The sequence below is a fragment of the Gymnoscopelus microlampas genome, assembly GCF_963454915.1.
Source record: "Gymnoscopelus microlampas genome assembly, chromosome: 19".
Taxonomy (NCBI): Eukaryota; Metazoa; Chordata; class Actinopteri; order Myctophiformes; family Myctophidae; genus Gymnoscopelus; species Gymnoscopelus microlampas.
The window spans coordinates 35,335,125-35,359,049 of NC_139956.1; the positions used below are offsets into that span (position 1 = coordinate 35,335,125).

The 23,925-nt window shown below is 41.2% G+C and overlaps 2 protein-coding genes across 2 annotated transcripts in view; one reads left to right on the forward strand and one right to left on the reverse strand.

The window, feature by feature from the left end:
• The window catches only part of focad (focadhesin), a 113,879-nt gene extending 101,130 nt beyond the window's left edge, over positions 1 to 12,749 (reverse strand). The window contains exons 1-4 of the mRNA XM_084043605.1: positions 12,705 to 12,749; positions 3,285 to 3,355; positions 2,209 to 2,274; positions 1,475 to 1,629 (exon numbers count right to left, since the gene is read on the reverse strand). Coding sequence (XP_083899731.1) covers positions 1,475 to 1,629; positions 2,209 to 2,274; positions 3,285 to 3,341 — 278 coding nt within the window. The 5' untranslated portion in view covers positions 3,342 to 3,355; positions 12,705 to 12,749. The remainder of the gene's footprint in view (positions 1 to 1,474; positions 1,630 to 2,208; positions 2,275 to 3,284; positions 3,356 to 12,704) is intronic.
• The window catches only part of mllt3 (MLLT3 super elongation complex subunit), a 124,577-nt gene continuing 106,842 nt past the window's right edge, over positions 6,191 to 23,925 (forward strand). Inside the window, exon 1 of the mRNA XM_084043629.1 lies at positions 6,191 to 6,218. The gene's annotated coding sequence lies outside the window, so the exon portion shown is untranslated. The remainder of the gene's footprint in view (positions 6,219 to 23,925) is intronic.

Below are 23,925 nucleotides of genomic sequence, written 5' to 3' on the forward strand. Positions count from 1 at the left end.
ATTATGCAGAATGTCCCAAATGTCTAAAATGTCTAAAAACCTTTTGACAACACATTGTGAGCTTGTAGATTGGCTATTTTCAAATGGCCAAAATGTATATAGGGCTGAAGTGGTTAATGTATGTTTTGTAATAATAATCAAAATCTACAAAGTAACTAGTAACTAAAAACCAAATAATTGTAGTGGAGTAAAAGTGCAATATTTGCCTCTGAGATGTAGTGGAATAGAAGTAAAAGTATTGGAAATTGGAAATACTCAAGTAAAGTACAAATACCTCAAAATTGTACAGTACTTGAGTAAATGTACTTAGTTTACTTTACACCACTGCAAGCGTTGAAATGTTGGTGGCACATGATATTGTAAAACGGTTTCAGTGGAGCCCCATAGTAAACCATAATGTCACTTCCTCATCATAAATCTTCATTTGAGGTGCTTAAATTAAATGGCAGGAACTTAAACTTCTGCCTACTCTTCATACGTACAAATGATGCTCCGAGACATTCTTACACTGTTCGGACGTTTGATGATGGATTCGGTTTCTTGCTCAAACCCACATGGCTTGTTAGTGTTAACGGACAGGCGTTCGCTTATAGTTTTATATCGTTCGTTAGTTAGGAAGTCACTCCGAGGCCCCGGGGTTCTATGTTCCCCGCTTACCTAACCCTAAACCTAACCCTAACCCTAGTGGGGGAACATAGAACCCGGGGAACAAAGGGATGACCCCACTCTGAGACTCTGAGTAGAACTGCAGCTCCTTCACGTGGAAAGCAAAGGTCGTCGGGAATCGGGATCGGGGCTCGAACCCACGACATGCAGCCTAGGTTTGCGTGTCACCTAGTTTGAGAACCACTGATATTATAGCAAAATAAGACCTTTGTAGAATCTCCAAAATGTTTGCCTCTTTCTATTGTTATTTGACCATTTTCCTTTTGTCACTTTACTGTCATCTGGGGACCCCCCCAAAATCATATGGGGGGGTCCCCACAGGTTGAGAACCAGTGGCCTAACTCAGGGGTTCTCAAACTTTTTCATGTGAAGGACCCCCAAAATGTATTTGGCCGCGGACTCCCATCTGTTCCAGGCACCCCCAGAAGCAAAGATTTGAGTTACAAATGTTCGCTTAAAAAATATATATATTCAAAGGTTTGCACATAATGTCACGATTAAAAAAAAAATAGCCAGTATAAAAGGTTAAAGTGGTTCAAATTATTGTGACGCTATTTTAACACATTTTGCTGGGGGACCCCCTGGAACCCCCCCCCAAGGACCCCTGTACACTCTGAGAGTGTACAAATGGAACCAAATGGACCCGGGAGGGTCCATTTGGTTCCATTTGTACACTCTCAGAGTTATGGGGGTGGTAGAAATTAAAAAGTTTGAGAACCACTGTGCTACACTAAAGGGAACAGAGCCTTCATTATTAGTGTAATTGGTAACACCTGTGAGAACCAGTGGCCTATAAACTACGGTATACCTGGCCGAGGGCAGCAGGTTGAGGATGGTGTTGAGGACGTTCTGGAGGTCGCCGTGGCCTTGCTCCACCAGCAGAACCAGGGCGTCGCAACAGGTGGAGCGCACCGGGGCGCAGTCGCTGCAGCACTGCTCCCACAGCGCCTCCATGGCCGCACCCTGGAAGAAGAACAGGATTTTTCAATGGTACAGTACAGTAAAATCGCTCGTTTTCGCTGGCAGTGGGGTGACACTATTACACCATGTACTCTGGCAGTTAACTCATTCAGTGCCAAACATATTTCTGGCTTTATCATCCCTGTGCCAAGGCCAAAAATACATTGTAAAAAAAAAGTGCTTAGGAAGCGAGATACAGCCTTTTTCAGTAAGATGTTAAACAAGAAGTGAATGGAGCAGCAAATCTTCAAATCATGATATCTTGGGTTCAGAACATAAAAAAAAAAAAGAAAAAGTTCATGACGTCGCCGACGTCATTGGCACTCTGGGCTTACAAAAATGTGACGTTGGTGACGTCAATGGCACTGAATGAGTTAAAGAGTTAATAAACAGAAAATACATGAAAATTCAAATTTCAGCCAATCAGGAAAAGTTGCCCACACGGAGACCCCTGTTACTGAACAAACAATAGTCTATATCAACGAGTACTATCAGAATATAGAGCTATTTAACACTTATTTTAGCAAAACAATATCACTTACAGTACCTTTAAGGGTTTGAAGCTCACAGAAACACACTCACCTGAGAGGAGATCTTTTCATTTTGACCCTTTTCTTTGAGTACAGCAGCAACAAGGCTTCTCACTGTCTGTTTATGGAATGAACAACAAGATGGACATTCGGGTCAAAAGCGGCAACATGAGACTTGCTTTTCCATCCACTTACTGTACCCCAATAATGCTAAAACATTTTAAAAGGACCATAGTGGTGGGTTCAGTTGATTTGAATGTGATGTAGAAATGATTTAGCTGAGACATGAAACTTGATTGAGATAGGTAATCCAATACACAAAATATCACTGCTATAACTGTTTGTCAATACATTTTAAAGTAGATTGATTTGAAAAGTTGAATGATTTTGGAGAAAATATAAACAAAATTCTAAAAGTAATGATCTGTTTATGTGTGAAAAAAAGTTCATGTTCGAGTTCAACTTGATTGTTGTGTATTGTAATGTACAATGAAATACTTAACACTTTGACACTCACTTGACTTAACAAATGCATGTGTCAAATAAATAATTAAACTAGAAAATGTGCTCCTCAGAGCACAGGTCTCCACCAGTACTGTTCCTGATTAATCCTGCCTTACCTATTTATATTACATATTGTCACGTGTCACTTGACCAATGTTAGCTTGGCTGATGGAAGCTCACTTCAAAAAATATAAATGATTTTTTGAAGTGACAAACCTATTTATAGGTTTTTATTTCATCACACGTCTCGCTAGCCAATCAAAAGCATTGGTGGCAACATATTGTCACGTGAAGCTTGACCAATGTTAGCTTGGCTGAGACGGACGGACACACGGAAGGACGGAGACGAAAACATACTCTCCACCTCTGGCGGAGACAAAAACATGTTCTTTACAGTGCCTAGTTAGCACGCAAACTAAACTGAAAATTAAGAAAGTGTGAATTGACATGAAGTACTTTTCACCCACGAAAAGGTCTGCGCAAACCAGTGTGTGAAGGTCTGAAACCCATTTTTACCAGGCAGCAATGTATTACACAATCACACAACAGAAAGTGAAATAGCAGCGTCAGTGCAGCGAGAATACACACATTGCAAAACATCACACAAGCTGTCAGCGTCTTTACCTGGGCTTGTATGATGGGACTGGGGAAGTCAAAACGTGCCTTCAGACCCTCACTCATCTTCTCTGGTCATGCTTGAAAAGGACAAAAGAAAAGATAATTCCACTAAGAGTCAATGTCCAACTAAGTGACCATATTCCCACGGTGGCCATTTTGCTATTACTAGAGGTTCGGGCCGCTACGTGGCCCTCACACCTACGTGGCACCGCCAATCCTACTGATAAGACCATAAATAGGCTCTATGCACAGCAGCCATTTTGGAGAAAAATTGGGCCTCTTCTGACTTCCTTCACAGGTGTTGCCAATGATACTAAATACTGATTTTGTGCATGTTGGCTCACTAGAAATACTAGTGGGTCTCAAAGTGTGGTCCAGGGACCCTCATGGTTCCTTGAGAGGGTGTAACTCTGAGAGTGTACAAATGGAACCAAATGGACCCTCCCGGGTCCATTTGGTTCCATTTGTACACTCTCAGAGTTATGGGGGTGGTAGAAATTAAAAACTTTGAGAACCACTGTGCTACACTAAAGGGAACAGAGCCTTCATTAGTGTAATTGGTAACACCTGTGAAGGAAGCAAGGAAGGGGCCCAATTTCTGTCCAATATGGCTGCTGTGCATAGAGCCTACTGAGATCTCTGTATATGTCAGTCTTCATGCCCCTTCATGCCCATATATGGAGTTCTCTGTATCTGTCGGTCCGTGTCCCTTTCATGCCCATATGGAGATCCCTAATGTCATCAGTATATGCCCATATACTGTATGGGCATGCACCCTTTTGTGCCCATATATGGAGCTGAGTGATTTGTTTGCGCCTGATGCCATGACGAGACACGATTGAGGTTAGACGACACGCTCCATATTTGGGCACTCATATGTCCAAAACAGGTTTTTTTTCAGGATTCAAATTCAAAAACGGCAAAAGTAGCAGATCTACAAGCACAAAGAGTTAGAACATGCAGAGATAAGAGGTTTCTGCCCAGAGACGGCAACGATATCAGCAAATGGCGAACGGACACACTGCATGGCGGAAAACAAAAGCCCATGCAGTGACGCAACAAGCGAGGGGAGAGCTACGTGAGACCACCTGTCGCTTTCATGGCGCTAATGGACTGATTACAACTTGAAGGGGGAACACATATCGCTCAGAAGGGAATTGCCGCCCGCCCGCCTTTGAAAGCCGACCCCCTCCCCCCCTTCCACTGTGTAACGTTAGAACTCCTGGCCGGCAGGTGACGCCGGCGCCACAGCAGGCCGCTACATAATTTTACATGAATCAGAATCAATTATTCACGAGTCACGACCGCAGCGCACCGCCACACCCCCCACTGTTGCCATGTCTGCTTGCTTATTATTAAGCGACTTTGGGCTTGTTTTCATAAACCAGGTTGTTGCTTATTTCTCTCACAAAATCTGGCAACAGTGCAGCCCCCCCCCCACACTCCCTTCCTCACAGGTTGATCAGCAACACAAAGGAATCAGCAGCTCTCAGGTGGAACCATCAGGAGTACTGACCACCAGCTGTCTCTCTGTCTGTCTCTATCTCTATCTCAGTGGTTCTCATAGGCTCTATTCACAGCAGCCATATTATGAAGACATTCACAGGTGTTACCAATGATACTAATGAAGGCTCTGTTCCATTCTGGTCAAACAGAGTCAGGGTGCTGATATTGTGCATGTTGGCCCACTGGAAACACTCTGTTACACCAGTGGGTCTACAGTTGGGGTCCAGGGACCCTCATGGGCTTCCAAATGGCCCCTTACAGGTGTGTAACTCTGAGAGTGTACAAATGGAACCAAATGGACCCGTAAGGGTCCATTTGGTTCCATTTGTACACTCTCAGAGTTATGGGGGTCGTGGAAACCACTGTGCTACACTAAATGGAACAGAGCCTTCATTAGTATCATTGGTAACACCTGTGAATGTCTTCATAATATGGCTGCTGTGAATAGAGCCTATAGGGCTGTCTCGATTATGAAAGTTTACCTGACGATTACGCAAAAATAATTACGATTATCTCAAATGATTGCGTTTACACGATTATGTAATAATTGGGACAGGCCTAGTTCTCAAACATCTTAAAGTCAACATGTTCTTCTTGGCCACATCTGGAAATATTGTGTGCCAGAGGGAACCCCATTGTGTCCTTACAATGTTTTCACTTTTTGTTTTTTCCCCTAGATGTTTTCAAGCAGATTTACTTGAGTAAAAGTACACAAGTATTGGTATCAAAAGTACCAAAAGTAAAAGTACTAAATTGTTTGAAAATAGCAGATCTACAAGCTCACAACGCATCGATGTGATGCGTCGTGAGCTTGTAGATCAGCTATTTTTTTCAAACAGCCTAGGTATAAAATACGACTAAAGTCGTTAACGTATGTTTTATAATGTAATAATCATCTATATCTGCAAAGTAACTAAAGTCTTCAAATATTTGTAGTGGAGTAAAAGTACAATATTTGCCTCCGAGATGTAGTGGAGTAGAAGTAAAAGCATACTCCAGTAAAATACAAGTAACCCTTGCAGGTCCAGCGGCACAGCCGGCCACCAGCCAAGGCCAGGAGAGGATGAACCAACAGGTTGCTCTCTCTCTCTCTCTCTCTCTCTCTCTCTCTCTCTTTCTCTCTCTCTCTCTCCTCTACACACATGGGAGAGCACGTAGCCAGCCAGCCCACCCTGTCCTGAAACACAGCGACACCCCCCCCCCGCCCACCCCACCCCCCTGCTGCTATCTGACTGATAAGCCGGCGTGTGGTGGCTGTGCTGTGCTCTCCACCGCACCGGCCGCCTGCCTTCCACTAAACACTCCTCTCTCTCCCTCTCTCTGGGCTGTCTCTCTCTCTCTCTCTCTCTCTCTCTCTCTCTCTCTCTCCTCTCACACACCTGTCACGGAGTGGACCTGCACTGCACGTCGCCCACACACACACACACAGGCAAGGTAAGCACCGACCGACTTGAATCCATTTGATGTGAGCTTTGTCCTAAAATTAGCTGAAATACTCCTCTGGCCCTTTAATTTAACCCATTAAGGCCTGAAGTTCCGATTCTACAAATGTCAGTTTTCTGAAAACCGTATGTTGCTATAATATCAGTGGTGCTCAAAACTTTTTCGTGTCAAGGACCCACCAAAATGATATGTATTTGGCCGCGGACCCCCAACTCAAAATATTTTGTTCCAGGGACCCCCCAGAAGCAAAGATTTTTGTTAAAACATTTTAAAATAAATATATTCAAAGATTTGCACAATGTTCAAGATTTTTCAAAAAATAGCCAAAGTATAGAATATGGATAAAGCGGTTCCACAGATGCGTTCCCGGTTTGAATGGGTTAAGACTTGAGGCCAATTCTACAAATGCCTTCTAAACCAGTAGGTTCTTTCAAAGTGTTTAAAAAATGTTAGACACAGACGCTCGCCCGGTTTTAGTCGAGTGTTGTTTTTTTTTCATTTAAAGGACCCCATAACTCTTGAGCGTAAGGGTCCATGTGGTTCCATTTGTATACGCTCAGAGCTACAGACCACTAAAGGGTCCATTTAGAACCCCCCACAAAGGAACCCTGAGGGTCCCCTGGACCTCACTTTTGAGAACCACTGCTCTAGTACGTAATATATCTGAGCTTTGTCCTACTTCATAGCTGTGATACTCCTCTACTTTTTATATCAGTCTAATCAGGTACATGATGTAACAGAGTCTATAGCAGACTTAGTGTAATCTTTCAAGCTTGTAACTGTCATCATCTTTGCATTAGGCATTCTATCACATAGTGTTCTACACAGTCAAATATGTATTAAACAAATACATAAATTAGTTAACCCATTAAGACCTGAGGCGATTCTTTTTTTTTTATTTCTAAATCCCAAGTTTTTTGAAAAAAAAAAATCTATTTTTCAAAAATAGCAGATCTACAAGCTCATAGCGCAAGACATCTAAAGTGACACAGATGCGTTGCCAGGTCTTCTTAATGGGTTAAATCAACAGGCCATATACACCAAGCACTATAAACATAAATATATTGTCAAAACTATCTTTGTTTGATTAATTGATTGATTGATTAATTGATTAATTGATTGATATCCGTATTGACACAATGTCCAAAACTGCTACTGTTCAGGATTCAAAATTGAAAGATAGCAGATCTACAAGCTCAAAACGCGCCGCGTTTGATGCTTTTGTGTGATGCTGTAGTATGATCAAGCATGGCGTTAAGCATTAGTTGACGAAAAAATACAAAAGGTTAAATATGGAGATAAGAGGCTTTTGCCCGACGGCAACGATATATATTCTATATGCTGTCATTGTTTAGAGATGTAGTCTGGACACACACTATACCATCCAGCATCCACTTGAGTTAGAACCATTTCTAAAATGACATAATTTCTATGTTTATCATGTAAAATAGTTCTCCTGCTTGGTGTGGACAGCACTGAACACAGAATATTTGTTTTCCTGTGAGAACTATTACTTAACTGGAGGCAGACATTATGACAGAGAAACTTAACCCATTGAGACCTGAAGCCGATTCTACATGTCTCCTAAATCCCAACAGTATTCTGAAAAAAACGTATGTTTCTATATCAGTGGTGCTACATTTTTTTCATGTCAAGGACCCCCAAAATGATATGTATTTGTACGCGGACCCCCATCAAAATATCTTGTTCCAGGGACCCCCCAGAAGCAAAGATTTGAGTTAAAAATGTTCGCTTAAAAAATATATATATATTCAAAGATTTGCACACATTTTCACGATTTTTCAAAAATAGCAGATCTACAAGCTCGTAGCGCGGTGCCGCGCTATCAGCTTGTATATCTGATATTTTTGAATAGCCCAAAGTGTAAAATAATGCTTTTTAGCTCAAATCTAAAAATGGTCTTAATGGGTTAAAACAAACTTTGCCCTGGGTGTTTAGATAACAAAACAAAACAAAACATTTTTTTTACCCATCATTTCCCTCTATACAACAGCCAGATATAAGCCACTGGAGAAGCTCCTTTCTGAATCCCGTATAGCTTTCTGTGTATTTGGGATGATACCGTCATAAATAATCCCAAATACAAGAAAGGTATACAGGGCTCTGATAGGGCTACCACTGGAGTAGTGTAATGGTGTTTACCTGCAGAAACACATTGCCTTCTGCCCAGTGGTGGAAAGTAACTAAGTACATTTACTTAAGTACTGTACTTAAGTCAAATATGTAGGTATTTGTACTTTACTTGAGTATTTCCAATTTCCAATACTTGTACTTCTACCCCACTACACCTCAGAGGCAAATATTGTACTTCAATGATTTGAAAACAGATGTAAATGATGATATTATAAAACATACATTAATGAATTTAGCCCTATTTTATACATTTTATACATTATACATTATATACATTTTATACATACAGAAATATTTGAAAATAGCAGATCTACAAGCTCACAACGTGTCGCGATGCGACACGTTGTGAGCTTGTAGATCTGCTATTTTCAAATATTTCTGTACTTTTACTTTTGGTATGTAAGTATATTTTGATGCCAATACGTTTTAACTTTTACTCAAGTACATTTTGAATTTCGGACTTTTACTTGGAACAGAGTATTTCTATATTGCCGTGTTGGTACTTTTGCTTAAGTGAACCACTGCTTCTGGCTGCATTCAATTACTGGTAGACGTTTTGGGGTAAAAACACCAAAATACAGCGAGAGGAGTGTGTTTCTGCAGGTAAACACCACCACGCGGCTCCAGCGGCTAATAACAGCTGGTGCAGAGGGAACTGAAATGATGGGGTAAAAAAGACATTTGTTTTGTTATGTAAACACAGGGCAAAGTAAGTTACATACTACGCCTTTGGCCCATTAAGACCAGGAAAGCGTCTGTGTCATTTTAGATTTTAGGTTGGCTTTTCAAAAAATAGCAGATGTACAAGCTACGGATGGATTAACCCATTAAGACCGGGAACGCATCTGTGTCTATGAGCTTGTAGATCTGATTTTTTTTTTTTATCGTGACATTTTTTGCAAATCTTTGAATACACATATTTTTAAAGCGAACATTTGTAACTAAAATCTTTGCTTCTGGGGGTCCCTGGAACAAAACATTTTGAGATGGGGGTCCACGGCCAAATACATATCATTTTGGGTGGTCGTTGACCTTGACATGGAACAGGTTTGAGCACCACAGACATTATAGCAACATAGGTTTTTAACTGTTAGGAGAAGACATTTGCAGAATCCCCCAGAAGCAAAGATTTGAGGTAAAAACGCTTTAAAAAAAACCTAAATGTTCAAAAATTTGGAGAAAAAAAACTGGATTTTTCAAAACAAATAGCAGATCTACAAGCTCGATATATATGAGCTTGTATATCTGCTATTTTTCAATAGCTTAAGTATAAGATAATGGTTAAAATCACAAATATGAGTTCCCGGTCTTAATGGGTTCAGAGCAAACACGGTAGTTCATTCCTGGATGTAGAAAAAAAGCCTTGACAGCTAAACTGAGCTCTAAACTCTTACTGTCTAACTGGTCTATACACCAAAAAACGTTCCAGTTCTTTCCAGAGGACCCAATGTATTTACTTTGCCACGTCCCCCCAAACAACAAAAGCAGAGCCGGGGGGGCTCCTGTACTGCCAGCTCTGCATTTAGCAAATAGAAGAGGGGACAATGAGTGGAACATTGTTGAGCCCCAGCGTGCTTTAGAAAACACATGACTGTGGCTTTACTTGGCCGCATGCATGCATGCATGCATACTGCATTAGCCCTGTCTGTTGCAAAGCGGTCTGAATAGGCTCTATGCACAGCAGCCATATTGTGAAAAAAATCACAGGTGTTACCAATGATACTAATGAAGGCTCTGTTCCATTTAGTGTAGCACAGTGGTTCTCAGACTTTTTAATTTCCACGACCACCATAACTCTGAGAGTGTACAAATGGAACCAAATGGACACGTAAGGGTCCATTTGGTTCCATTAGTACACTCTCAGAGTTACACACCCGTAAGAGGCCATTTGGAACCCCCTCATGGAACCATGAGCACCCTGACTCTGTTTGAACAGAATGGAACAGAGCCTTCATTAGTATCATTGGTAACACCTGTGAATGTCTTCACAATATGGCTGCTGTGCATAGAGCCCATGAATGGGCCGAACTGGACGATAACAGGACGAGTGGGCACTAAGGAAGGAGGAGTGGGCACCGCAATGTAAAATTTGTCAAAAATGTCACGATTTTTCTACAAAATAGCAGATCTACAAGCTCGTAGCGTGGCACTCGGTGCCGCGCCGTGAGCTAGGTCTGAGTAGGTCTGCTATTTTTTAATAGCCAAAGAAATCTAAAAATGACACAGATTCTTTCCAGGTCTAAATGGGCTAAGATAATTTTTCAAATATTTTGATGTTTAACATTTTGGACAAAAATATCAAATTTTACATCTAAGTGCCCACTCTTCCTTAGAGCCCACTCTTCCTGTATCCGACAGTTGCAGTGGAGGTAAACAGTATATAATTAATTATCTGCAGTGGTGTAAAGTAACTAAGAACTGTAATAGAATGTTGGGGTATTTTTTACTTTACTGGAGTATTTCCAGTTTCCAGTACTTTTGCTTATACTCCACTACATCTCAGAGGCAAATATTGTACTTTTACTCCACTACTAATTATTTGAAAACTTTAGTTACTAGTTACTTTATAGACTTTGATTATTATTATTATTATTATTATTATTATTATTATTACCCATATTATTATCAATATTATTATATATTATTATTACAAAACATACATTAACCACTTCAGCCCTACATACATTTTGGCCATTTGAAATGCAGCTCTACAAGCTCACAACGCGACGCATTGTGAGCTTGTAGATCTGCTATTTTCAAAAGATCTTTGTACATTTTATACATTTGAAAACTTGAGAAATGGGACATTCTGCATAATGAGTACTTTCTACTTTTGGTACTTTTAAAGTACATTTTGATGCCGATACTTTGGTACTTTTACTCAAGTAAATGTTGACCAGTGTGGTTCTCCACGTGAGGTCCTGGGACCCCCAGGGGGATAATTGTGGGAGTTTCAAGGGGTCCCCCAGCTAAATTATTTATCATTAGAATCCATATTAAAGCTTTAAAAAAAAGCAGAGTGCCAAAAACCACCAGGATTTTCAAAGACTAGCTTCAAAAACATATTAAAAACAAAACAAAAAAATGATTTTGGGTGGAGTGGGTCTTTAGAATGGAACCAAATGGACCCTTATGGGTCTGTAGCTCCTAAAGAGGGTACAAACTGAACCAAATGGACCCTTATGGGACTGTAGCTCCTAAAGAGGGTACAAACGGAACCAAATGGACCCTTATGGGTCTGTAGCTCCTAAAGAGGATACAAACTGAACCAAATGGACCCTTATGGGTCTGTAGCTCCTAAAGAGGATACAAACTGAACCAAATGGACCCTTATGGGTCTGTAGCTCCTAAAGAGGGTACAAACTGAACCAAATGGACCCTTATGGGACTGTAGCTCCTAAAGAGGGTACAAACGGAACCAAATGGACCCTTATGGGACTGTAGCTCCTAAAGAGGATACAAACTGAACCAAATGGACCCTTATGGGCCTGTAGCTCCTAAAGAGGGTACAAACGGAACCAAATGGACCCTTATGGGTCTGTAGCTCCTAAAGAGGGTACAAACGGAACCAAATGGACCCATTTGCAGTGGTGTAAAGTAACTACGTACATTTACTCAAGAACTGTACAATTTTTAGGTACTTTTACTTTACTGGAGTATTTCCAATGTTCAGTACTTTTACTTCCACTCCACTACATCTCAGAGGCAAATATGTTACTTTTACTCCACTACAATTATTTGAAAAATGCAGTTACTAGTTACTTTATAGATTTGGATTATTATTACAAAACATACATGAACCACTTCAGCCCTATATACATTTTAGCCATTTGAAAATAGCAGATCTACCAGCTCCCAATGTGACACTTGTGAGCTTGTAGATGTGCTATTTACAAGAGTTTTATACATTTGAAAACGTGTGAAATGGGACAATCTGCATAATAAGTACTTTTACTTGTACTTTTCATGTTGATACCAATACTTTTGTACTTTCATTATAGTAAATTCCGGACTTTTAGAGTATTTCTACATATGCAGTATTAACACTTTTACTTAAGTAAAACATTTGAGTACTTTTCCCACCATTGGTTGTTGTTATTGAACCAAACAAGCTAGTCACATCACTGTTAGCCACATTAGCTCAGCTAGCCAAGTTATAGCTGTCAACCTCGTATTGAGGCACTATTAAGAGCTTTTGCGTCAAACAGATGATTATTCGTGCAGTTTTCTGCAGTCGGCTGAACGCACGGTGCGCTGTGAGGCTGTTAAACACATTACAGTCATGTTTTAAGGTTATTATGAGAGTTCAGTGAGGAACTTTACCTGTTTCATCCACTACTGTCTGTCTGTGAATGAAACACATGGAGCTACGACGAGGCGTTATTATGAATCCCACGCCGCGTCCTGGATTTAGACCCGCCTTACGTGTCTGATTGGCTCCCCGGCAGGCATAGTTTTACTGAGGTTAGGGTTAGGGTTAGGGTTAGGTTTAGGCATAGTCTTACTGAGGTTAGGGTTAGGGTTAGGGTTAGGTTTAGGCATAGTTTTACTGAGGTTAGGGTTAGGGTTAAGGTTAGGTATAGGCATAGTAGCAAAAACGAGAACTGTCAATCACAGCGACTACTGACCAATCACAGCGCCCGCTCAGCGGGTTTGCCACGACGCGGTGTGGGAATCATAATAACGCTACGGCGAGCAGCGAGGGTCACAAGGAACCAAACGCGCAACAGAAAGTATGGCGTGGTCAAGTTGTCAATGATAATAATAATAATCATAATGTTAATAATAATAATAATCATCATCATCATAATCAATAATAATAATAATACTATACTCATAATCATAACCATAATGATAATAATAATAATAATAATAATAATAATAATAATAATAAAACCATTCAGCTAGGGCCACCCCCCAGTTTTTACTCAAGTACTGTATTTAAGTACAATTTTGAAGTACTTTTACTTTACTGGAGTATTTCCAATGTTCAGTACTTTTACTTCTACTCTACTCCACTACATTTCAGAGGCAAATATTATACTCCACTACAATTAAAACTTCAGTTACTAGTTACTTTTGATTATTATTATTATTTCAAAGCATACATTAACCACTTCAGCCCTATATTTATTCTGGCTATTTGAAAATAACAGATCTACAAGCTCACAATGCGCGACGCATTGTGAGCTTGTAGATCTGCTATTTTCAAAAGTGTTTTTTTAATACGTTTTGAAAGCTTGAAATGTGACATTCTGCATAATGAGTACTTTTACTTTTGTACTGTATATGTTGATACCAATACTTTTTGGATTTTGAATTCCGGTCTTTTACTTGTATTGCATTATTGATACTTTTACTTGGAGACATTTTACTAAAACATTGGAGTACTTTTTTCCACCACTAGTTGGGTCATTTATGGCACTTCCGTGACCGTGGAGAGCGAAGGTCCGTTTCTCAATGGATTTGTCATCTAGGAGGGTTATCAAACAAATTTAGCCGGGGTGTCTTTTTTAAAACGGCGGGGAAAATTTGTGGGAGACCAAAATCCAAAATGGGTGCCGTGAAAATGAACTTTTTAATGGTTTGACCTACAATGATGCACAATACATGGTTTCAGAGCTTATTTTGGTCAAGGAATACATATATGGTGTTTATATAATGATTCGACCTATTGTCGACCTTCAAATGCAAGATGGCTGCCAATTATGAGCTCCAAAAGGGATTTTTTTTCAAAATCGTCACAGAGCCTTCATATTAGGCTCAAATGAAAGCTCTGCTCATGATGAGTTGAATAATATACAGTATAAGTACACAGAAGTAATCTCTGAGGTCAATAAAGTCAATGTTTGTGTGTAAACAGCAGTTGCTGATTTGCGGTTTCCCATTAAATAGGGTAGGCTACTGAGAATATGGTGTCCAGTTCATCCCATCACATTTTCATAATGAACCAAAAAGTAATTGTGCAGTATAGCCTAACATAAAATAGTATTCTGTATGCAAAGCTAGAAAGGTTAGTTGCTTGAGGTGAATTTAAAGGTCAACTCATTTGTCACCCTTATTTTGTATTATTGATCCCAGTGTTTCCTGTCTAGTTACTTTTACCTGCCTTAACCAGCCTTGTAATTTTGTCAGTGTTTCCACCTGTGTCCTCCTAGTTCCCCAGCCTATCCCAGTGTTGATTGTCTGTTGAGTTTGCCTGTGTCCTGTTAATCCCTGTCTATTTAAGCCCTGTGTTTGCATCGTGTTATTGTTGGTCTGTAGACCTTTGTCATGTGAGGTTTTTAGTCGTTGTTCTTTGTACTCAAGAATCTTGGACAAGTGATTTTGGATAAGAACCTCTCTCCAGAGCAGTATGCACCGCACGCCCCATCTGTAGTTCTTTCCTCGTAGTGCTTGGTCTACCAACCCCTCCACTACTACCCCTGCTGTAACCAGAGTGCCTACAATTCCAGAGCCCTTGAATCACTTGTAGATGGCATAGATGTAGGACATCAGCTGGTGGAAAGGTACGAGGATTGGGAGGATGTCCTTCATTCCAACATTTCTGGATTTTCCGCCTTGAGCTCAGTGAGCGTCTTGTAGGTGGGCAGGTCACCAACAAGAAAGGAGAATGGAATATTCTTCTGCCGCATGGCCTCCACATGTTTCACCATTATGTCATTCACCACTGACTTGCTTGAAGGTTAATTGTATGTTGTGTGGTAATAAGGCTTGCTCTTGTTGGGTGGTGGATGACAGCAGGACTGGGCACCACTGTATCCTGGAACTCGCTGCTCTTCGGGTGGTGGTCTTGTACCATGATTGTCTACACGAGACAGTGCATCACAGAGCGAGCACGCTGCGGAGCTCTGCTATCAACCTGGGAGTAAATGTCCATGGCATGACAAGGAGTAAAGATCTGGTAGACACTCTGCACAAGAGCGGTGTCTGCATCAGCTATGGAGATACATCGCTCCTCTATGACCATTGGGCTCTGATGGATGTGGAGGCATCAGCAACCTGCCCACATGAGATCGCAGACAGCAAGCCAGCTATCGTGATCATCGACAATGACGACTTCAAGATTGACACTATGACAGGTGACTCTACAGGAGTCCATCGAACAAATGTCATGTAAATGCAGCCAGAGAGCAATGAAAAGAAACCAGGCGAAGAGACTGCTGAAACGCTCACCAAGAAGAATGAAATCTCTGCACAGCTAAAGCAGAAGTGTGCAGAACTGACAAAGGTTTGCCAGTACAGATGCCCCCCTGGTAGCAAGAGTGAGTCACCTGCTTGTCCCAGGGTAGATCCACCAGTGGATGGGTCAGCTCCGCAGCGTGCTCGCTCTGTAATACATGCACTGTCTCGTGTAGGCAATCATGGCACAAGACCACCACCTGAAGAGCAGCGAGTTCCAGGATACAGTGGTGCCCAGTCCTGCTGTCATCCACTACCCAACAAGAGCAAGCCTAATTACCACACAACCTACAATGAACCTCCAAGCAAGTCAGTGGTGAATGACATAATGGTGAAACATGTGGAGGCCATGCAGCAGAAGAATATTCCATTCTCCTTTCTTGTTGGTGACCTGCCCACCTACAGTATAAGACGCTCAACTCAGCTCAAGGCGGAGAATCCAGAAATGTTCAAGGACATCCTCCCAATCCTCGTAACTTTCCACTAGCTGATGTCCTACATCTATGCCATCTACAAGCGATTCAAGGGATCTGGAATGGCAGACGCTCTAATGTCCAAGATGCTTGAGTACAAAGAACAACGACTAAAAACCTCACCTCACAGGACTACAGACCAACAAGACCACAGTGCAAACACAGGGCTTAAATAGACAGGAATTAACAGGACACAGGTGAACTCATCAGACAATCAACACAGGGATAGGCTGGGGGAGTAAGAGAACACAGGTGGAAACACTGACAAAATCACAAGACTGGTTAGACAAGGCAGGTAACAGTAACTAGGCAGACAGGAAACAGGGAGCAATACCACAAAATAAGGGTGACAAATGAGTTGACCTTTAAATCAACTCAAGCAACTAACCTTTTTAGCTTTGCATACATAATACTATTTTATGTGAGGCTTTACTGCACAATTACTTTTTGGTTCATTATGAAAATGTGATGGGATGAACTGGACACCATATTCTCAGTAGCCTACCCTATTTAATGGGAAACCGCAAATCAGCAACTGCTGTTTACACACAAACATTGACTTTATTGACCTCAGAGATTACTTCTGTGTACTTATACTGTATATTATTCAACTCATCATGAGCAGAGCTTTCATTTGAGCCTAATATGAAGGCTCTGTGACGATTTTGAAAAAAAATCCCTTTTGGAGCTCATAATTGGCAGCCATCTTGCATTTGAAGGTCGACAATAGGTCAAATCATTATATTAACACCATATATGTATTCCTTGACCAAAATAAGCTCTGAAACCATGTATTGTGCATCATTGTAGGTCAAACCATTAAAAAGTTCATTTTCACGGCAGCCATTTTGGATTTTGGTCTCCCACACATTTTCCCCGCCGTTTTAAAAAAGACACCCCGGCTAAATTTGTTTAATAACCCTCCTGGATGACAAATCCATTGAGAAACGGACCTTCGCTCTCCACGGTCACGGAAGTGCCATAAATGACCCAACTACACTGCCACCCCTCCTCTCCTGCTGGTGGCCATTGGCCAGTACTGGTAGAAACCTATAGGGGCCTCTCAGTCTCCAAGGGCCCTGAGCGGACTCTGGGATGTGGTCAAATATGTTTGCGAACGCGGAAGGAGGCGCGGCTTCCGCCCAAGTGGAGCCTACTATGGAACTCTGCTCGGCTTGTGTGTGTGTGTGTGTGTGTGTGTGTGTGTGTGTGTGTGTGTGTGTGTGTGTGTGTGTGTGTGTGTGTGTCTGTGTGCAGTGCACTGCCTGGGTGCGGCCAACAGAGTGCGCCAGAGTGCAGCTACAGTCAAAACACACACTCACACACACACACACACACACACACACACACACACACAGACACACACACACACACACACACACACACACACACACACACACACACACAATATTTTCGAGCTGCGTTCGCTTCCAGCGTTCGCGCGTCTTACTTGTATATTGTGTTTGATGTTATCTTGGGTGGAGTGTGGTGAGATATGTTGTCTATACATACCACACTCAACACAACCCTTCTGTCATTATATGACACGAAAACAGCATGTCAGGCATTGCGTTCACCTCTCCAACATTGTCCAACAGCAAACCCAGGCTATAAGGTCAAGCCCGGTCAAGAGGGGCAAGTTCAACTTTAAGTGAATTGTTCACCCCCCAAAAAACGTATTTTTTTTATCAATTGCACACCCGATGAAGCCTTGAATTCGTGGATTTGTTTTTGTTTTTGTCACATTACTAAGCCAATAATTTCATTACCGGCGGAAAGATGCTATGTATCCGGTAGGAGACACAAAGTAGACTCTTTGTGTCTCATACCGGAAATACACCCGGTCATCAAATGTATTGGCTTAGGAATGTGACAAAAATTCAAGGCTTCATGGGGTGTGTAACTGATAGATAATACGATTGTTTTGGGGTGAACTACTCCTTTAAGGGAATTAAAGGTGCTGTACGCGATACCGTTTTTTTTGCTAAAATAAGTGTTAAAGCTCTATATTCTCATCTCAGTCATAGCAGAGTGTTTGTTCACCCGATATAGTATAGTATAGGGTCAGTATAGGGTCTCCCTGTCTCTCCAGCTCTTTTAGTAAACAGAAAATAGCTATACATTTTCAGGTCAGGCTGACAATTTCATCCAATCAGGAGAGAGAACCAAATACAGGATAAACAAGAGAAATTGGGAGTGATCAACACATAAATAAACTTTTAATTCGAAATGAATTAAAATCAAAATATATATTTTATACATCATAAAGTCTGTTCCAGGGACCAGAAATTGACCTGTAAGTAACTCTGTGAGTAAAGAAATATGTATATTTTGGATTTTACAGTGTAGGTGTGGCCCCAGAGATAAAGAAATAAATGGAGGTCTGTGTGGCCTTGTGCATTATGAAATGAATACATTAAAATGCTTGAGAATCACTGAACTGAACTAGCCTATTGCCTATAGGCTTCTGAAACCCCAATCTATAGCCTATTGTAAAATCCTTAGTGCTTATTTAACTCACAGAATGCACTGACTGCACTCTCTGAGTTTAAGACCTGTCTGGTGGTCCCCGGATGTGACGTTGAGAAACAGTGTCTTAAAGGTAGGGTAAGTGATGTTTTGGTTAAACAAAAGGTTAAGCATTATATTCTGATAGTAATCATTGCTATAGAGTGTTTGTTCAGTAAAAGGAGTCTCCACGTCTCTCCAGCTCTTTATTATACAGAAAATACATGCAGGTTGGTGACAGAATTTCATCCAATCAGGAGAGAGTACCCATTAATCATTATCAGCTTCATTTTTATAGTGTTCCAATTCCAATTTTGTCTGCTCATTCCTTTGTGTTTGTATCCTGTCCTAGTTCTCTATCCCGATTGGATACAATTGGTATCCCGACCTGAAAATGCATTTTCTGTTTAATAAAGAGTAAATTACTGACCCTACCTTTACAGTTCAGTATAACAGCCGTTATGTTAGGCTATTATACTTCTTGACCATCATCATCATCATCATCATCATCACCATCAAGTTAGGTGAGCAGCATTAAAACCTCAGAGGATTAACAGCGCCCCTGGTGGTAAACTCTGCGCACTTCACTAATCATATTCCAGTCCAGTGGCTTTCAACCCTTTTAATATCAAGGTCCTTTATTTATTAGGCATTTGAGCCACGGACCACCGTTTGAGCCACGGACCACCGTTTGATGAGATTTAGACTCTCAGACCCAAGATATAGAATATTTTGTTGTCGTTGGATAAGATTTTGTCCACAATTCCATGCTGTATTAATGTTGGTACCATAGGAGAGATAACAGGCAAACATTGATCAAAATAACAATTATTTAATTAAGTAATGCAGATGTTTAACAATAATTTAACTCTTGAGAGCTTAAAATGAAACCAAATGGGTCCATTTGGTTTCATTTTACGCTCTCAAGAGTTAAAGATCCAACTAATAAAGGGTTCATTTGGTTACCAATTCTCCATCATTTAGATGGGGATTGGGGACCACCTGGAACCTCCTCAAGGTGGTCCCTGGACCACTGGTTGAGAACCACTGATATAGACTGGCATCTAAAAGTGTGTGTCCTGACTTTTCTTGACTTGACTTTTCATTGGAAGGTCAATTATTTTCAATTTTGTCATATATGAAGTATAAATGCTGTGTTATAGTGCAGGGGTCTTAACCGTTGTTCCGGCCCTTTAGCTGACATGGAAAACTAAGTAGGACCCCCACTACATATTATTGTATAAAGTTGTGTTGCACATTCAACTTTTTCATAGATTTCATAGATAGCTTCATAGACTTGATGGACAGCACTGTCATCATCATCAGTGTGTATGTTGGATTCATGTTTTTTGTTTGACACATTATCTTTTCTATTAAACGGAGCGACTTGACTTCACCCATTTTCAACCTATCTTCATATAATGGGTCCTCACTAATGCTCATTATGGTGCCATTTTTGTCTATTCACTCTGTCTCAGAGGAGGGCTGTGGACAGTTCAGAACCCTGCCTACCAGTGACATCATCGACGGAGAATCTAAGCTAATAGAAACTGCATGGCTTTTTATTCCTGGAAAGTTAGCATGCTATGATGGAAGCCATTGTTCTCGCGTTAATACAAATCTAAATAGAAAAATCACACCCTGTGTGAAGGTAGCGGCGCCTTTGAATACATTATGTCATCGATATGTGTTTATAATGTGTTTATAGCCATGTGTCATGTGAAGCTTGACCAATCACTTTGTTGACGGGTCTGACCAATCAGAGCGTCGACGACAGATAAAGTTAAATTGAGGATCTAACTTTAAATAACTTACCTAGAAGGAGACTTTAGCCAAATAAAAATATATACAAAAAAAAACATGAGGAAATAGAAAATAAACCTTGACATCATAGTGATGTCATGAATAGTCCCCTTGCCTGACAAATCACAACCTTGACGGGCCTGACCAATCAGAACCTTGACGGGCCTGACCAATCAGAACCTTAACGGACTCTTGGATTCTCGATCGTCTCTATCAAACCATTCTGTCATAACGGATGACTGGGTCCCGAACTCAGACTTTCTATACATTCACCCTTCATCTGTTCTTGTATCTTTCTCTTTCTATTCGTCATATTAACTTTAAATAACTTACCTAGACGGAGACTTTAGCCAAATGAATAATAAGATGAAGTCATTGTCATCGTTTATATAGACATCGAATTCTATATTCATGACATCATAGTGATGTCATGAATAGTGACCAATCACAACTTTGGCGCACCTGACCAATCAGAACGTTGACGCACCTGACCAATCAGAACGTTGGCGCACCTGACCAATCAGAACGTTGACGCAAAAGCCAGGCATAGAGGGCTAATATCCGCTCTATACCTAAAGGTATAGAGCGGCTAGCGCCGCTAAAAATATAAATCTTGTTTAAAAACAAAAAATCACACCCAGTGTGAAGTGAGCGGTGATATTTATGAGTTATTAATTTCATCATGCATCTCGGTAGCCAATCACAGCAGGTCCTGCGAAGTGACGTGCTTACATTTTGTACATTATTATCAATTTCATCATGCGTCTCGCTAGCCAATCACAGCGCGTCTGCGAAGTTTGAAGTTAATTTCATCATGTGTCTCGCTAGCCAATCACGGCACGTCCTGCAGAGCTTAGCCTATGGGCGTGTTTTCCACAGCATGGCGTCACAGCGAAAGACACATTTTCACGACGGAAAGAAAAGCTTTCGCCACGGATGGGTCCTAAACCCTCTTATAGGAGCGGTTGCACCGCTCAAAAAATCTCCTTAACGATGATGTCACTGGTAGGCGGGTTTCTGAAGTGTCCACACAGCCCTCCTATGAGACACAGACCAAGTAGAAAAAATTGGAACATTTTATCATGAACATTAGTGAGGACCAGTTATATATGATGATGGTTGAAAATGGTTGAAGTCGTCCTTTAATATGTTGAATTCACGCAATGAGCATTTTCAGAGTCAGACATTTAAACACTTAACCCCCAAAACCCTGTAGTAACTCTGAGGACCCCCTCTTGAAGATCCATGCAAACGGGGGGTCGGGACCCCCAAATTATTCAGTTGATTAGCTTAATGTGCAACATGTTTTCTCACTCAACAGTAAACAAACCAATACAGTATAGGTTGAAGATGATTATTTTGGGGGGTCGCGGCCTGAAAAGTTTGGGAACCACTGCTCTATAGCAGTGTTAATTTTGACAGCAAGTTTTGACTTAGTTTAGTCATAGTCTTTTGAATAAAATGTCATTTAGTGAAATCATATTTTAGTCATCTGAAAACGTTTTAGTTTTAGTCTAGTTTTAATCTAGTTTTAGTCGACTAAATATCATAAGACTTTAGTCGACTAAATGAAATCTACAGTCGATGTTGTCGACACAAATGTATTGTGGCGGTGCCTTGATGGCGTCGTAATGGCAGATTTTACAGTTGGTTGCGTGCTGAAAATAGCAGATCTACAAGCGCGACGCGTTGTGAGCTTGTAGATCTGCTATTTTTCAGAGCGCAACACCGGAGCGCAACCAAACATAAAATGACTTCAGTTCTACTGGATCTCTTCTCCACTATAGTCCCTCCCTAACATTTTAGTCTAGTTCTTATTTGTTGACGAAATTGTCAATATAATTAGTCTCAGTTTTAGTCATCAGCTTAGTTTTTATTTCGTTTTCGTCAGTGAGAAAAGGTAGTCGACGGACACTTTTCGTCGTAGTTTTAGTCGACGAAGTTAACAATGCTCTATATAACCTCTCGTTGTCCATATGATTAAGACACCACCTGACCATGATCCAAGAGAGACTATAGGGGTCATTCATGTCATGAGCATTGGTCCAGGGCCACCAAACATCTCAAGCTACACTGACCCAGAACAAAGGCACTGTGTCACCTTGATGATGAGTTTGGATACAGCAGCTTGTCAGCTGTCAAAACCAACACTTCAAGGTGCAATTTCAGCTCTTTTGAACTTCTTCTGCACAAAAGTTTATAGCCCTTTAGTATAGAACAGTGGTTTTCAACCTTTTTTGCGTCAAGGATCCCCAAATTGACACATATTAGCCCAGGGACCCCCATTTGAAAAGATATGCCAGGGACTCAACCATTTTGAATCCTTGGGGGTCCCAATCTACACAGTAGTATCATCATCAGTGTTCATTTAACTCTGAGAGTGTACAAATGGAACCAAATGGACCCGTTAGGGTCCATTTGGTTCCATTTGTACACTCTCAGAGTTACAGACACTAGACCATACCCGGTCGACGCATCCGTGGGGGGATATGCGCACATGATCTAGCAACCCGGGAGGCAGTTCGTCCCATAGCTGGGCAGCCCCGTAACCATGGCGACAGTGTTTGACACAAAAACGCTAATAAGAAGCTGAGATTTGGTGAAATTGAAAAACGGGCTTCACAGTTAAGTTCAGATAGTAATGGTCAATGGCTGTGTGCAAAATCAGAGCAATTGCTCCAGCCACTGAGGAGAACCGGGTATCTTCACGTACTCACCACCGTACTCACCACCGTACTCACCACTACGCCCTTACTAGAATTATAGTATGATATAAGGGTCAATTTGGTTCCTAATTATTAATTTGGCTGGGGACACCCTGGAACCCCCTCAAGGACCACTGGTGGTCCCCGGACCAACAAATAGTGTATAGGCTATGCGTATGTTCACTAACATGAACTGATGATATTATGGTGTAGGCCTATATGTTGATTCTCAAACGTTTTCATTGCCAATTACCCCAAATTACATGTGGAATTGGCCGCAGACCCCCATCTGAAAATGTTTTGGCCCATCGACCCCCAGAAGAGAAGATTTGTGGGGAAAAAAAGAAAAATCCAAAATCCAAATGAATCCACATTTTCCAAACACATTCAAGTTAATAAAATAGCAGATGTACACGCTCCCTCTCTGCGTGAATATGGATAAAGTGGTTAAAATGTTTGTGATGCTGTATTAATGCATTTTGCCCCTGGGGGTCCCCGGACCACACTTTGAGAACCACTGGCCGGGGGTTCTCAAACTTTTTCGTGCCAAGGACCCCAAAATGTATGCACAGCCACAGATGCACCAGTTTGTAGGCTATATCTGCTATTTTTTAATGGGGGTCCTGGGGTCCCCTCAAGGTACCAGGGTCCCATAGACCACTGGTATAAGGCAGTGGTTTTCAACCTTTTTCGTGTCAAGGACCCCCAAATTGACACATATTAGCCCACAGACCCCCATTTGAAAATATATGCCAGGGACTCAACCATTTAGATTTCTTGGGGGTCTTAATCTACACTTTATCATCATCATTAGTGTTCATTTAACTCTGAGAGTGTACGGGTCCATTTGGTTCCATTTGTACACTCTCAGAG